The sequence below is a fragment of the Bacillus rossius genome, chromosome 14 (genome assembly GCF_032445375.1).
Source record: "Bacillus rossius redtenbacheri isolate Brsri chromosome 14, Brsri_v3, whole genome shotgun sequence".
NCBI classification, from domain to species: Eukaryota; Metazoa; Arthropoda; class Insecta; order Phasmatodea; family Bacillidae; genus Bacillus; species Bacillus rossius.
The window spans coordinates 41,944,896-41,961,803 of NC_086341.1; the positions used below are offsets into that span (position 1 = coordinate 41,944,896).

General features: G+C 42.8%; 1 protein-coding gene across 1 annotated transcript in view; it reads left to right on the top strand.

Annotated features, from left to right (window-relative positions):
- Positions 1-16,908, top strand: part of LOC134538822 (ABC transporter G family member 20) — a 119,167-nt gene that overhangs the window by 63,943 nt on the left and 38,316 nt on the right. Inside the window, exons 2-4 of the mRNA XM_063380336.1 lie at positions 2,388-2,574; positions 9,915-10,074; positions 16,256-16,410. Coding sequence (XP_063236406.1) covers positions 2,390-2,574; positions 9,915-10,074; positions 16,256-16,410 — 500 coding nt within the window. The 5' untranslated portion in view covers positions 2,388-2,389. The remainder of the gene's footprint in view (positions 1-2,387; positions 2,575-9,914; positions 10,075-16,255; positions 16,411-16,908) is intronic.

The following is a 16,908-nucleotide window of genomic DNA, read 5'->3' on the forward strand; positions in this document are numbered from 1 at the left end:
ACCAAATTTTTTATTGATACGCAAACGATATCCTAAAAATAAAAGGTTCTACGACAAATTCATATCCAAATTATTAATAATTCTTAACTCTATATTCTATTTCGTCTTCTTTGTTGGCTAGGGTTGAAAAAAATTTGCCTTTAGGTTTCTCGAAATTATTAAATAAACACTTACAAAATGGCTGAAACTATTTATAAACAATTACTTGTGGTTCTATTATAAAATTATTTTAAATCATCCAAAAATACGATTGTATGGATGCGCAGTTTAGGTTAACACTCACTTAATGCAACCAACAATTTGAGACTGACTAATTCCTGACATGTTCCTTGTGGAGGTTACCAGAATGTCACGTGACTTTTCGTCTGTCAAAACTCCGTGAAAGTAGTTGACCCTCTCACCAGCTTAGTTGCCTTCAAGCCGCAAGCAAGGTTTGTCCGGCGTTTAGTTTCCTGGAAAACAGTAAAAAAATTATTTATTTTATTTTTTCCAGCCAGTCTTCCAAATTTCCTGATATTACCATACCGCTTGCCTCACGTTGCAAATTACTTTTCATCAAGATAAATTAGGTTCACATTTCCTAACGGCAATGAACTATTCGCTCTCTTCTTCGTACAAGCAATTGGTATTGCCCAAGATTTTCTTTGTCTCTAACAAACATAAAACTACAAACGAATCACTTACAACCTTCTTCTCTCCATCGTTACAATTTTTTAAAAGTATATTTCTACGCGAACCTCAAGGTCAACAGGTCCTCTTGTTGTTTTTGATCAATTATCATTAGAGACCCGAAAATTTCGCAGATTCGTCTGGCTTCAGAGTAGAATTTAAGGTAATAGGTGTGCTCAACTCATGTTCGCTTTCCCATTGGTTGATTTCTTAGCGAGAGCATGTTTATCCTCGTGAATTGGCACTACCCGATTCGCTTACTTCTCTCCTAGGTGGACATCATTGGCTCACGGTCGTATAGAGGGGCGTGTCCAAATGGCTGCGGTCCAATCATGAACACAGTGCGAGAGTGCGAAAGTTTACATTCTAACTTGCGACTAAATGAATGCGCGATATTTCCGTGTCTCTAATTATCATCCGATGCATGGCCTCCCTTTACGACGGCTTCCAACAAAACTTTGAAATAGCGGATGAAGCTGAAACTTGCGGATATAAGTTTCTGTGCGCGTTAGTGCGTTATTTCAACGTCCATACCAGGTCGGTCATGTTTTGCCTCCTGCTCGCATCATGTTCACTGGGTTCAGGAGACTTGAAGGACGCTGTAACCTGACGTACTGAACCTTCTACCCGGCATGTCCACGCCTCGAACCTCGAGCAACGCAGCCAACGCTTCAAGGGTGTGTTGCGGGTGGTTGGACAACTAGGCGTTCACACCTCGCCGAGCCGAGGAGAGCACAGAAACTTCTCGACGGCGGGTCTTAAATATTTCTTTATGTGAAACATCTTAACTCTCGGTATACGGCATTTGGTGGGAGTGATTTCCCTGAATGGAACGGAAATCGTGGAACGGAAATGTGTAACAGACGGTGCTGCTAATGTGGCAGATGGCGCGAATCAGAGTTCAAAAAGCCAAATTAAAACTATATGGTATTAATTGTTTGGTTAATTTTAACAATACGGGCTTATTTTAAAAATTTATTATAAAAAAGAAGGTCCAAATCCGGGGTTTAGAATGTTTTCAATTATCTTTTCGTTTTTATCAGAGCCGTTTTATTTTATAGTATATAAATTCGCTCTGCATACCGAAAGTTTCACTGATGACGTAGCAGCGTGTAGTTGTGTAGCAGCGTGACAGCGAACCACACAGTTCGAACATGCAAAGGAAAATGTTTATAGTATTAATTTTTAATTATAGAATATGGGTAGTAATTAATAAAATTCCTTGTCCAAGAACAGGTCCAAAGCCTCTGATGATGGCAACTGCAACGTCGAAAGAAACGTCGGTGATATCTTCGTCTTGTACGAGGCTACAACCCATGTGGTCAAGCAACTCCATGAGTGTTCTATTTTTAGAATTTAAGGGACCTGGAAATTTCTCGGATTCTTCTGGCCTCAGGACAGAATTCAAAGTTATAGGTGTGCTCGACCCAAGTTTACATTCCCATTGGTTGATTTCTTAGCGAGAACATGTTTATCCTTGTAATTTAGCACTACCTGATACGCTTACTTCTCTCCTAGCTGGGTATCATTGGCTCACGGTCGTAGAGGGGCGTATCCAAACAACTGCGGGCCAATCATGAACACAGTGCGAGAGTGTGGAGGTTTGCATTCTAGTTTACGACTAAAGGAATACGCGAAATTTCCGGGTCTCTAAGGTACCATCTGCCAGTCGCAAGATAAGGAATATTGTGTGACCAGGAGACCTCGTGTGCTTGCAGGCATGAGCGACCAAGAGAGCATAGACGAGGTGCCGCTACGCCGCAGACTGCAGACGCAGCAGTCGACAGTCTTCACGCGCCGCCAGCAGGCCGTGTGCGTCCGCCGCGCGTACAAGCACTACGGCAACAAGAGGGCGCCCACCGTCGTCCTGGAGGGCCTCAACATGACCGTGCCCAAGGGCTGCATGTGAGTCCCTGCCTCGACATGACCGTGCCGAAGGGCTGTATGTGATTCCCTGCCTCGACATGACCGTGCCAAAGGACTGTATGTGATCCCTGCCTCGACATGACCGTGCCAAAGGGCTGCATTTGAGTCTCTGCCCCAACATGACCGTGCCGAAGGGCTGTATGTGATTCCCTGCCTTGACATGACCGTGCCGAAGGGCTGTATGTGAGTCCCTGCCTCGACATGACCGTGCCAAAGGGCTGTATGTGATTCCCTGCCTCGACATGACCGTGCCAAAATGGCTGTATGTGATTCCCTGCTTCGACATGACCGTGCCAAAGGGCTGTATGTGAGTCTCTGCCCCAAAATGACCGTGCCGAAGGGCTGTATGTGAATCCCTGCCCCGACATGACAGTGCCAAAGGGCTGTATGTGAGTCCCTGCCTCGAAATGACCGTGCCAAAGGGCTGTATGTGAGTCCCTGCCCCGACATGACCGTGCCAAAAGGCTGTATGTGAGTCCCTGACTCGACATGACCGTGCCCAAGGGCTGCATGTGAGTCCCTGCCTCGACATAGCGTGCCAAAGGGCTGTATGTGAGTCCCTGCCCCGACATGACCGTGCCAAAGGGCTGTATGTGAGTCCCTGCCTCGACATGACCGTGCCAAAGGGCTGTATGTGATTCCCTGCCTTGACATGACTGTGCCGAAGGGCTGTATGTGAATCCCTGCCCCGACATGACCGTGCCAAAGGGCTGTATGTGAGTCCCTGCCTCGACATGACCGTGCCAAAGGGCTGTATGTGAGTCCCTGCCCCGACATGACCGTGCCAAAGGGCTGTATGTGAGTCCCTGACTCGACATGACCGTGCCCAAGGGCTGCATGTGAGTCCCTGCCTCGACATGACCGTGCCCAAGGGCTGCATGTGAGTCCCTGCCCCGACATGACCGTGCCAAAGGGCTGCATGTGAGTCTCTGCCCCGACATGACCGTGCCGAAGGGCTGTATGTGAGTCTCTGCCCCGACATGACCGTGCCAAAGGGCTGCATGTGAGTCTCTGCCCCGACATGACCGTGCCAAAGGGCTGCATGTGAGTCTCTGCCCCGACATGACTGTTCCAAAGGGCTGCATGTGAGTCTCTGCCCCCACTCGACCGTGCCAATGGGCTGTATGTGAGTCTCTGCCTCGACATGACCGTGCCAAAGGGCTGCATGTGAGTCTCTGCCCCCACATGACCGTGACAACGGGCTGCATGTGAGTCCCTGCCCCCACATGACCATGCCAAAGGGCTGTATGTGAGTCTCTGCCCCCACATGACCGTGCCAAAGGGCTGCATGTGAGTCTCTGCCCCCAGATGACCGTGCCAAAGGGCTGTATGTGAGTCTCTGCCTCGACATGACCGTGCCAAAGGGCTGTATGTGAGTCCCTGCCCCGACATGACCGTGCCAAAGGGCTGTATGTGAGTCTCTTTCTCGACATGACCGTGCCAAAGGGCTGTATGTGAGTCTCTGCCCCAAAATGACCGTGCCGAAGGGCTGTATGTGAATCCCTGCCCCGACATGACCGTGCCAAAGGGCTGTATGTGAGTCTCTGCCCCCACATGACCGTGCCAAAGGGCTGTATGTGAGTCTCTGCCTCGACATGACCGTGCCAAAGGGCTGCATGTGAGTCTCTGCCCCCACATGACCATGCCAAAGGGTTGTATGTGAGTTTCTGCCCCCACATGACCGTGCCAAAGGGCTGTATGTGAGTCTCTGCCCCCACATGACCGTGCCAAAGGGCTGTATGTGTGTCTCTGCCACGACATGACCGTGCCAAAGGGCTGTATGTGAGTCTCTGCCCCCACATGACCGTGCCAAAGGGCTGTATGTGAGTATCTGCCCCCACATGACCGTGCCGAAGGGCTGTATGTGAATCCCTGCCTCGACATGACCGTGCCAAAGGGCTGTATGTGACTTCCTGCCCCCACATGACCGTCCCAAAGGGCTGTATGTGAGTCTCTGCCTCGACATGACCGTGCCAAAGGGCTGTATGTGAGTCTCTGCCTCGACATGACCGTGCCAAAGGGCTTTATGTGAGTCCCTGACCCGACATGAACGTGCCAAAGGGCTGTATGTGAGTCTCTGCCTCGACATGACCGTGCCAATGGGCTGTATGTGAGTCTCTGCCCCCACATGACCGTGCCAAAGGGCTGCATGTGAGTCTCTGCCCCCACATGACCATGCCAAAGGGTTGTATGTGAGTTTCTGCCCCCACATGACCGTGCCAAAGGGCTGTATGTGAGTCTCTGCCCCCACATGACCGTGCCAAAGGGCTGTATGTGTGTCTCTGCCACGACATGACCGTGCCAAAGGGCTGTATGTGAGTCTCTGCCCCCACATGACCGTGCCAAAGGGCTGTATGTGAGTATCTGCCCCCACATGACCGTGCCGAAGGGCTGTATGTGAATCCCTGCCTCGACATGACCGTGCCAAAGGGCTGTATGTGACTTCCTGCCCCCACATGACCGTCCCAAAGGGCTGTATGTGAGTCTCTGCCCCGACATGACCGTGCCAAAGGGCTTTATGTGAGTCTCTGCCTCGACATGACCGTGCCAAAGGGCTGTATGTGAGTCTCTGCCTCGACATGACCGTGCCCAAGGGCTGTATGTGAGTCCCTGCCCCGACATGACCGTGCCAAAGTGCTGTATGTGAGTCTCTGCCCCGACATGACCGTGCCGAAGGGCTGTATGTGAATCCCTGCCTCGACATGACCGTGCCAAAGGGCTGTATGTGACTTCCTGCCCCCACATGACCGTCCCAAAGGGCTGTATGTGAGTCTCTGCCTCGACATGACCGTGCCAAAGGGCTGTATGTGAGTCTCTGCCTCGACATGACCGTGCCAAAGGGCTTTATGTGAGTCCCTGACCCGACATGAACGTGCCAAAGGGCTGTATGTGAGTCTCTGCCTCGACATGACCGTGCCAATGGGCTGTATGTGAGTCTCTGCCCCCACATGACCGTGCCAAAGGGCTGCATGTGAGTCTCTGCCCCCACATGACCATGCCAAAGGGTTGTATGTGAGTTTCTGCCCCCACATGACCGTGCCAAAGGGCTGTATGTGAGTCTCTGCCCCCACATGACCGTGCCAAAGGGCTGTATGTGTGTCTCTGCCACGACATGACCGTGCCAAAGGGCTGTATGTGAGTCTCTGCCCCCACATGACCGTGCCAAAGGGCTGTATGTGAGTATCTGCCCCCACATGACCGTGCCGAAGGGCTGTATGTGAATCCCTGCCTCGACATGACCGTGCCAAAGGGCTGTATGTGACTTCCTGCCCCCACATGACCGTCCCAAAGGGCTGTATGTGAGTCTCTGCCCCGACATGACCGTGCCAAAGGGCTTTATGTGAGTCTCTGCCTCGACATGACCGTGCCAAAGGGCTGTATGTGAGTCTCTGCCTCGACATGACCGTGCCCAAGGGCTGTATGTGAGTCCCTGCCCCGACATGACCGTGCCAAAGTGCTGTATGTGAGTCTCTGCCCCGACATGACCGTGCCAAAGGGCTGCATGTGAGTCTCTGCCCCCACATGACCGTGCCGAAGGGCTGTATGTGAATCCCTGCCTCGACATGACCGTGCCAATGGGCTGTATGTGAGTCTCTGCCCCCACATGACCGTGCCAAAGGGCTGTTGTGAGTCTCTGCCTCGACATTACCGTGCCAAAGGGCTGTATGTGAGTCTCTGCCCCCACATGACCGTGCCAAAGGGCTGCATGTGAGTCTCTGCCCCCACATGACCGTGCCAAAGGGCTGTATGTGAGTCTCTGCCCCAAAATGACCGTGCCCAAGGGCTGCATGTGAGTCCCTGCCCCGACATGACCGTGCCAAAGGGCTGCATGTGAGTCTCTGCCCCGACATGACCGTGCCGAAGGGCTGTATGTGAGTCTCTGCCTCGACATGACCGTGCCAAAGGGCTGTATGTGAGTCCCTGCCCCGACATGACCGTGCCAAAGGGCTGTATGTGAGTCTAGGCCTCGACATGACCGTGCCATAGGGCTGCATGTGAGTCCCTTCCCTGACATGACCGTGCCAAAGGGCTGTTGTGAGTCTTGCCTCGACATGACCGTGCCATAGGGCTGTATGTGAATCCCTGCCCCGACATGACCGTGCCAAAGGGCTGTATGTGAGTCTTGCCTCGACATGACCGTGCCAAAGGGCTGTATGTGAGTACCTGCCTCGACATGAACGTGCCCTTGGGCTGTATGTTCACTTGATTTTTTGGTTGTTAATAAGATAATCACATTTAACTAACACACAAATGTATCTTGCAAATTTATTTGAAATTAATAAGAGTAAGAGCCTTTATGTTTATACGATTTAGTTTAATTTAGATATCTCTAAGCAAGGATCGATGTAAACATATATATTGTTACGATTTACCGCGGGTTCGTAAAGGATAGCACAATTAAAGATTTATATCACAGACAAAGTTTTATTTATTGCCACTACTATGTCACTTACAAATAATCTAAAATGTTAAATAAACAATTGAACTTAAAAATGTTGCTCACCATTCATTCGTTCCACGCACCTCGCTGGGCCGCACCTCTGGCGCAACTCTCGCCGCAGCACCCGTCGTGTATCTCCGCCGCGGGACTCCGTCACCGCACTCCGCCGCCGCCGAAGCACTTCCCCTTCGCCGAGGATCCGCTCGACTCCTCGCTCGCAACTTCACTCGGGACTCCGCCGCGGGAAAACTCCCGACTCCAATGAACTCACTCACTCCCTGCCCTGGAACCTTCGTCCAAGGACTTTGATCTCTGCCGCACCCGCGGTACTATCGCCCGGAAACTCCGCTGCGGGAGAACTCCCGACTGAACATTCCGAACTGATTCACTCCGCTCACTGACTTCCTCGGGCATATATATATAGGCCCCGGCGCAATTCCAGAACTCACGAGAGCGGCCGGGGCCTGTCGCGTCAACGCGAGCCATCCCGAAGGCAGAAATCTCTCGAAAACACGTGTCGGCGACTCGCGTAACTCCGCAGCTGGCAGGTTTCGGATGTCAAACTAACAGCGCCGCGCGGAGAGCGGAGGGCTGGAGGGAGATAAAGCGGCGACCCAGGTGCGCACGGCACATCTCATGTTACGGCGGCATGTAATGCAGCCCAGCTAGCTCTGCACCTGCGCGTGACGTGGCCTTGCTAACGTTCGTAACAATATTTTTTTACGGTTAATAAAAAGAGCTACATTCCGTATTCCCTTACTTTATACGAAGTAGTCACAATGAAAGAACTATTCGAATGAAGTGTTTTCCTTTAATTTGAGGAGAAAATTATCCTCCAATATTCAAATTATATATGGTTAAACTAGTAATAGTATCTCTATCTCTATCTCTATCTCTATCTCTCTCCCTCTCTCTCTTATCAGTCGAAATTTTAACAATACTGCTCTGAGTTCTTTAAATATTAATTACAATGTGGATCTGTGAATAGCAATGAATCAATTTCAGAACAATTTTATAACGCAGAAACCTTAGCGAAGTTAGCAAAAAAACGGAAACTAAGGTAATTAAAAACAGTAAATAAAAGACAACCTGAACTGCGCATATGTTAACACTGTAATATTCCATCACGAAAGCTTTCAAAACTTTTGACGTGACAACGTCTAATAAATCGATGAACGCCGGCTGCACGCACGAAAAAGGATGACTCATTGTCCCGTTACGCACATTGTCCCTTTACGCTGTGTCCTTTACGCTCATTGTACGCTTGCGCCGCATCTATCTCTCTTCCACTCGATTGGAACAACCATCGATTTGACTTTTCCGAGGCACATTAAACTTGAAACACTCCCATTCGTTTCCTACTTTTCCTATCATCGTCCTATTCTTAACAGAATAACACGGTTTGGAAGAAGTTAAATAGCAAACATGTATATAAGTTATAGTTAAAATAATCTCTTCGTTAAAATAATAAACATATTTGAATTAATGAGTGCAAATAAAAGTAAATGTATCAATTAAATTGTAGATTTCATTTCACTCCTTTGTATCCATACAAAATAGTGATAATTCAATAAAAATGATTCAATTTTATTCATAAAAGTAGTATGCAATCATTTCATCAATGTTTTGCTATGATGTTGTCACGTTAAACTATCGTCCATAAACCGACTTTACAGACAACCAATTTTTTCCTCTCTCTTTCCGATGGCCCTGGATGTCTTCGCCATGAACCTTGTAACGCGCAGTCATCAATTATACTTTTTTTTTTTTCAGAGCCACTTCACGGTGATTATCTTTCCATCCGCCGGCCACAAAAACCACTCTTCTCGCCTGAGCTTGCCTTGGACGACACTTGATTACATATTCTCTACGTGTCTTTTTTTTTTGCAGCGTACCTCTTGCGTCGTGAGCTTCCATCAAAGAGTTACACATAAAAACCTCACCGGGATTGCTTGTCAATCATCGGTGTATTGTTTCACCTTTATCAAAATATATTTTTCTTCAGCAAACCATCAAGTAGTCTTGACTATCTTTAACAATGCTCATCTGTTAGCGTTATCTAATCCAACCTAGCAATCAGAACTATCTTGTTATTTTGAAGCACTGGGCTGGGCTGAAATAAATAAACAAACGCATAGTACAGTGTACGATATTCTGTTTGTAGTCATACAATAAAATATTTTGGCAACTTGTTTTCAAAAATTTCTTTGTTAACATTTTTTTTTTCAGTATAAGCCAGTGTGGGTCTGGCACAGAATCTGTCTTCAAGCATAACATTGTTCTGTCGTTGCTTGGAATCACACTGGCATGAACGCTGTTAGCCGTGTGACCTATAGGTGTTGCTTGACTTTTTTCGTAACAAATATATATACTTCTTTTTCGAGACTCTTGTTTTAGAATTGCTGGTGGTTAAGTTTTTTTTTCTGATTTAATACAATATCTTTGATATGCGCCATTGCTCTATTATTTGTCATGGAAAGAATTCGTGAACACAAATGAAGAAATAAAATTGAAAACATAAACCCACAGAGAACAGGCCTAAATCAGCTATGGCAAACAGATAAACCCAACGATGTGCCTGAACATGTAAACACTGACGAACACAGTGAGGTGTGAGGTATGAGGTGTGAGTGTGAGCTGTGAGGTGGGAGGCATGAGGTGTGATTGTGTGCTATGATGTATGAGGTGTGAATGTGAGCTGTGAGGTGTGGTATGAGGTGTGAGTGTGATATGGGAGGCATGAGGTGCGTGGTGTGAGGTGTGAGCAGTGAGGCTAGAGGTGCGAGCAGTGAGGCAGTGAACAATGAGGCTAGAGGTGCTAGGTGTGAGGCAGTGAGCAGTGAGGCTCGAGGCCTGAGCAGTGTTGTGTCGTGCGCAGCTACGGCCTGCTGGGCGCCAGCGGCTGCGGCAAGACGACCCTGCTGAGCTGCATCGTGGGCCGCCGCCGCCTCAACTCGGGGGAGATCTGGGTGCTGGGCGGCAAGCCGGGCTCCAGCGGCAGTGGAGTACCGGGCCCGCGGATTGGCTACATGCCGCAGGTCAGCTCCTCCCACCCCCCACCACACCCTCCACTCCCTTCCCGTCAGGGGGTGCGGAACACTGCCATACTGGAACACTGCCATAACGACAGCATTCCGCCTGGCCTCTTCGAAAAAGGCGGAAAAGTACCATAACGGAAATCTGCCATAACGTAGAGACCTGAAAAATTCGCGAATTCATTTCGTATTATGCTAAAATTCAAATAATTATACCTTAGTGCTGCTTGTGCCATTGGTCCACTGTTAATCTGGAGGACTGAGGTCCAATTAGAGACCCTCACTGATAGAAGTGTCGAGTCACAGGCCACTCAGTCGAGACGACTCACAAGTCAGCGGCCAATGTACAGGTGGCATTTGCCCGAGTGTGTAGAGGATATTGGAGTCAATCCTGAAGGTTATTGAACCCGCGAATTTTTCCGGTCTCCAGCCATAAGTTCAAAGGACGAGGCGGAATTCTACCACATTTCCTTATACACTCCATGGAATGAGTACAGCTGTATTGCTCTCGAAGTAGTGTGAAGAATACATCGCTAGGTAGCGCTGTTAACCCCCTAGCTGTTTCTTAGGTTAACTTAAAAGGCTACAGATAGTGCTTCTGACGTTGACTTTCTGTAGTTCCAGTCATAAATCAAGTCAACAGATCGCGCACTAATAGAAACAAATGTTTCCAAAAATGGGTTATAAGAAGCAGCACTGTATACTTACTTATAGCCGCGATCTGTAAAAATAAAATTATGGTACTTTTCCTCCTGTTTTGACGGGGTGATGGGGCGAAAGTAGACTGCCATACTGGAAGTCTGTTTGTGCCTATCTCTTTCCAGAAAAGTCGTAACTGTTCTCTTAGGAATCATATACTGTGTTAGTCTGCGCTATCATCGTTGTGGTTTTCAAAATATCTGGGTTTTTTTTCGCTCAACTGTTGCTTATATGTGTTTATATGTGCTGTCATCACTGTTTATTCACATCGCTGGGTTCACCTGTGCATCTCTGTACAGCCGTAGTTTTTTATTTTCAATTTTTATCTGTTAAGTTTCATCGTTGATTTATTCTGTTTGCCGTTGTGCACCGTAAATTTTCTTTGTAAATGGAATATAAATATTCATGTAACCTTAACTATTTGTTAATTTGTTCATTTACATGAAAATAACTGTATCACTACAAAATAGTGTTACCATTTATGCTTCGTGTTGCTCCAGTACCTCCAATATTTAGTTATTTGTAAACAGTTGTTTGAATAGCTTTCCAGGGATTAGCTGTGCATGTTAAGCACGATAAAACAAAAGAAGCCAAAAGTTATATAAAAAAGTAAACTTTTCTGTGGCTTTAAAACCAAATAAATAAAATGTTTATACAATAACTTCATGCTTGTAAGCACACGCATATTTTAACTAAACACACTCTTTAATATCTAACATTTATTACAAAATAACTTTACCATCGACAGTGTTACATATGTTTTTACTAGTCTATATTTCTATATAATTATTGTACAGCGGTATTGTAAGTTTGTTTGCAGGAATGTCACTAAAAATTGCCAGACTAGTTATACAAATTATATTTCACTGTTATGAAATTAAATAATTCATGATGTAAGAACAACATAAGAACACATAAATTTGTTCGTTACCGAGGTTATATGTTAATGACACACGACTACAGTAAACTCGTGGAATAACATCTTGTCAGTGTTAAGAAGACTGCAAGTATCCGCTCTACCACTCTGGTTCTGGGGTAGAGCGCCTGCCTTGTGACTTGTAGGACCCGGGTTCGCGCCCCGGCTCCTCCAAGGCGGATTGTCCAGACAAAATGGTGGCATTTTCTCTGGTATGAATACAATCCCTTGCAACAAGTCAGGCTACCAAAAGAAACGGTGGGTGGAACAGAAAAAAACCTTCCAGGTGGCTTCCAAATGGGGAGCCCGTTTCTTTTCTTGGGCTCCCCATGCGCTGGCCATTCCGGGGGTTTCTCCGGGGGAACGGAGTTTTGCAAAAATATTTTTTTTTAGTTTTGCAGCGTATTAGTTTTTAGTAACTGTGGCATTATCATTCCAACATGTTATAAATAAAACTCAAACAAACATTTAAAACATTAAAAAAAAATTGCTTTTGTGCAAAACATACCTATTTTAATTAAGTGTGCATCAGTCAGTGAGTGGTTGTGTGTTCAATCATTTATCGGTATATATTTTCTTGAAGTATTATTGACGGTTATATTATAGTCATAAATCTTTGTTTTGTAGTATTTTAGCAGTTTTTGACGAAAAAATATTTTTAGGCACATGAATTTTATTCCTAAAAATATTATTTCTGTAAAACCACATAGTTTTCAATCAGGAATATCGTCTTTAACACACGCTTTTATATGTGTGTGTACCAGTATAAATCCAGATGTAAATAAAATATTCTATTTATCCAACATAATCTTATGATTAAAAAATTGTCAATTTTTAATATATGTTTTAATTATCTTACAAATAGACGCTTTGCAGTCAAATTTGCAAATGCAATTTCATGGTATTAGGTTTTCCGCAAAGTAGTACTTATCTCAACTACTCTTTAATATTTAATAAATGATATTCCAACTGTAATCAGAATTGATCAAGAAAAAATGCTGATGAAAAAAATGGATGCGTGTACTTATGTGCGCGCTTGAGAAGTTATACTTCTTTGGCATCATTCAAAAATAGTTTTTATGGTTGCATGCAAATAATTAATTACAATAAAATATTAAAAGGGCTCTAAAATGATAGTCAACACAGTCAATAAAGTTCAGTTTAAATTTGAAAAATTAAATAAATAAAATTTAGAGAATAATAAATATATATGACATAATTTGTACTAAATATTATAATATTCTTAATTTTAAATATTAATTATGATTATTTAATATTTTAAAAGAAAATAAATAAATTTAATAATAAATACAAAAATTTAATTTAAGGTTATTCATTCTTTAAAAATTTATTATTTTCTTGATTTAATATTCACTTTTAATTTTTATCAAAACGTTTTCATTAAATTTGTTCATTTATTTTTATAAATATTTATTATTTATTCAATTTAATAATAAATATTAAAAATTAATATTTTAATTTGATTTTCGATTTTAATTTTTATCACGAATTTTTTATCAAATATTTTATTAAATCTAGTTCTTTATTTTGTAAATATTAAATAGCCAATAATAAATATTTAATTATATTTAGTATTAATTATATTAAATAATAATATTTTCATTTATATCAATAAATAATACATACGGATAGTTAACCTCAATTATATTGGAGCACTTGAAAAAGTAGGTATATAAGCACAATTTTTTTTACTAATATTTAGGAATAGTAAATAATATTAATCAAAATATTCAATTTAAATCACTACTGAATATAATTTATTAGCACATATATAATTCTCACTTGTATGAAACTAAAACACGTGTTGTGAATGTAGAAACTAGATACATGTGGATAATAATATTATAAATATGAAAACGGTGATCAGAGGCGACGAGCGTGCCAACATGCGCGACTAATAGAGGTTCTATTGCTATTTTGTTGGTAGCTTTTCTAGAGACTTAATGAGCGGTTTAGCGGGCAGCTTCAACCTGTTAATTTTGTGTTACAGTTATGCGCGCGGATCTTAAAATTTCACTCATCATTTTTCCATAACGCACCTAAAGAAGTATAACTTCAAAAAAATATAATGGGTAAATATGTATGTGAAACTATTCAGCAAGATATTTCAGCTGTCCAGATCTGATTTTCAAGTTAACAAACGTCTCTGAATTACGATAGCATTTATTGTATAACCTTTAGTCAAAAAAACTAATTTAATTAATCAGAATTATCACATAGTAAGTAATGACATTAAATGTTGTGTCCTATTTTCAGACCTTCGAGTTATATTGGATGTCAAGCTTTTTTTCACCAATATGTAGATAATACTATTAGCAACACATGAAAATATTTAGGTCTTATTAAATGCATCAAAATATTTTAATTATAAAAGAATTGAAAGTGTGCAGAAAAGGTTCCATATTAATATTTAAAATTTCAGGCATTTAAATTATTTGGAATATGCTACATTCCTATATAACCTATTTGCATTTTCTATTTATTATACGTTCGATCAGTGATGCACTTTTTATTATAAACATTTTATTGCCAATTTTGTTGGTTGAGACATAATAACTCGGTTTGGATTAAGAATTCCAACTTGCAATTACAGAATTATTGACACTTTTAAAACCATTAGTAACTATAAAATGTGTAAAAAATTACAACTCCTTTTGAATAATCTACAAATATTCATTGGTAAAACTTTTGTAATCTACATATTTATTTTGTATACACCATTTTAGTTTCGGGTTAATATTTTTGTGAAAACCAAAGTAACCAATTGATTAACTGAACTTTATCAATCTTTATCTATCCGTGTGTTGTGTTGTTTCGTGTTTTGTCGCATTGATGTGTATCAGTGTATAGGTATCTTGTGTTAATGTGTTCATGTTGTTATTTTATGTCATAATTCGTTTATAGGTGCTGTAAGGTACAGAAACTGAATTTCAATTAGATCATACTGTTGTAATGAAGCAGGATAATATGCTACGCATAGTAATATATTTTTTATTTTTTAATATAAATAAACTTAAATTTCAGCAGAGTTTATATTTGAAAGACTGTAAGCCTATGCAAAGCCCACCAACATTCGAAATGTACGAGCCTATGTCTCCCCTAGAGCGCCTGTGCTGCTTGCCCTGTGCCAACAAACTACACTACACAAAAATATTTCCCTCGCATTTCAGCATCTTAAAAACACATATTTTTGAATTTAAATAATTTATTATAGACTTTAAAAACCTTAATATCTGAGTTTTGTGTTCAGTCCTAGAAAACAGTACATAAGAAAATCCTTGAATATTTTTCCGTTGGATTTGCACTCATTGAATAATGATCTACAATTACTTCAATTATTTCAGTGTGCAAAAATGTAAATTCTATGAACCTAGTTACATTACAATTTTACGAGTTAGGCCGTTTTCCTCATTCCGTAGAATGTATAAAAATTTTTAGCAGATTGGAATACTAGGTACCTACCACATGTTTTTTTTTTTAATCGTCGTAATAAGAATACAGTGCTACCAATATAACATTTTTGGAAACATTTCTTTCTACTCGTCCGCGATCTGGATATGATTTGTTATTGCACAAATCACCGTCAGAAGCGCTATCTGTAAACTTTAAAGTTAACCTGAGAAACAGCTAGAGGGTTGACAGTGCTACCTACCGAGTATTCTATACACTACTTGGAGGACAATGCCGCTGTACTCATTCCATGGAAGGGTGTAAGAAAATATGGCAGAATTCCGTCGCGTCCTTTGGACTTATGGCAGATTTCCGTTATGGTACTTTTCCTCCCTTTTCGAAGATGCCAGGTGATAGACATAGGCGTGCCCAGACATTTCCATTAGGGGGGGCCCTGATAAATTTTTAAATCAGAAGCTGAATTTAGAATGTTAAATAGCCTAAATACATTCACTCATTGCTGTGTTTATATTTTTGTGCAGTATCAACGAGATATGTTTACTAGTTAATATTTATATCCGTATAATTTTTAAAATCTTGAAAATTAGTTGTTTTTTTTCATAGACAATGTTTAAAGGGTACTTACACATTTCCCCCCTCGAATTTTCCAATAGCTTGGTCCAGATATACCTTGAAATGAACTTCTTTTTAGTGAATGCAAATACAGAAATTCAGACAGCAGAACTTTAACAAACCTCTTAATTTTTTTTTTTTTTGCTTGGCCATTTTAAGGGACCTCGTGTTTTAAATAAACTAAGGCGGCTGTGTTTCCAGAACGATAAAATGTTTAAAAATATTGTTTATTAGCATGCTGCAACACTGAAACACAGTTTGAGTGTCACAGTGCCAGGAATATACGAATATTAACGAACGCATGAGAGAAAATGCCGATCTGAGTGATTACATTAGGGGGGGCCATGGCCCACCTGGCCCCCCCTGTAGACACGCCTATGGTGATAGATATGTAGCTGCAACACCAAACTCTGTCCCCCGATTTTGTTATTATTCGTTTTTCTTTTTCGATTGCCTCCCACGATGGAAGCAAGGATTAAACAGTTAGGAGAGAGGTAGAAGACAGTGGACCGGCGTGTGTCGCAGGAGATCGCCCTGTACGGCGAGTTCACGATCCAGGAGACGCTGGTCTACTACGGCTGGATCGCCGGCATGTCCAGCAGCCAGGTGGAGCAGAAGATAGACTTCCTGCTGAAGCTGCTGCAGATGCCGCCCTCCAGCAGATTCGTCAAGAACCTCAGGTGACCACTCTGACCACTCCGACCACTGTCACTCTGACCACTCACACCACTCACACCACTCACACCACTCACACCACTCCGACCACTCCAGTCTCTGGAGGACACGTCAATATTCTCAAGTATATTTATCCAGTAGTTTTACCTATTTACAGTGGTGACATACAGTAGCAGATCAGGTGTCAAAGAAAAATTACAAACAAAGCATAGTTTGGAAACAAACAAGTCATTTTATACTTAACTCGACGGTGGTACTAGCATTTAAATAAATAAAATCATTTTTGTCAGCCCCCCCCCCCCCCCAACCAAAAGTTTTTGTGCCAGAGACGGCCATGGTGTCAACCAAGTATCGGTCGATTAGTTTTCAATTTGTAGGCTGCATATATATATATATATCTGTGTGTGTGTGTATTGAGTAATCAATTTATCTAATTATTTAATTATTTGTTTAAAAACACGTGAGCAGTCTTTCAGTACTCACCAGAGCAGTGTAAACATTTA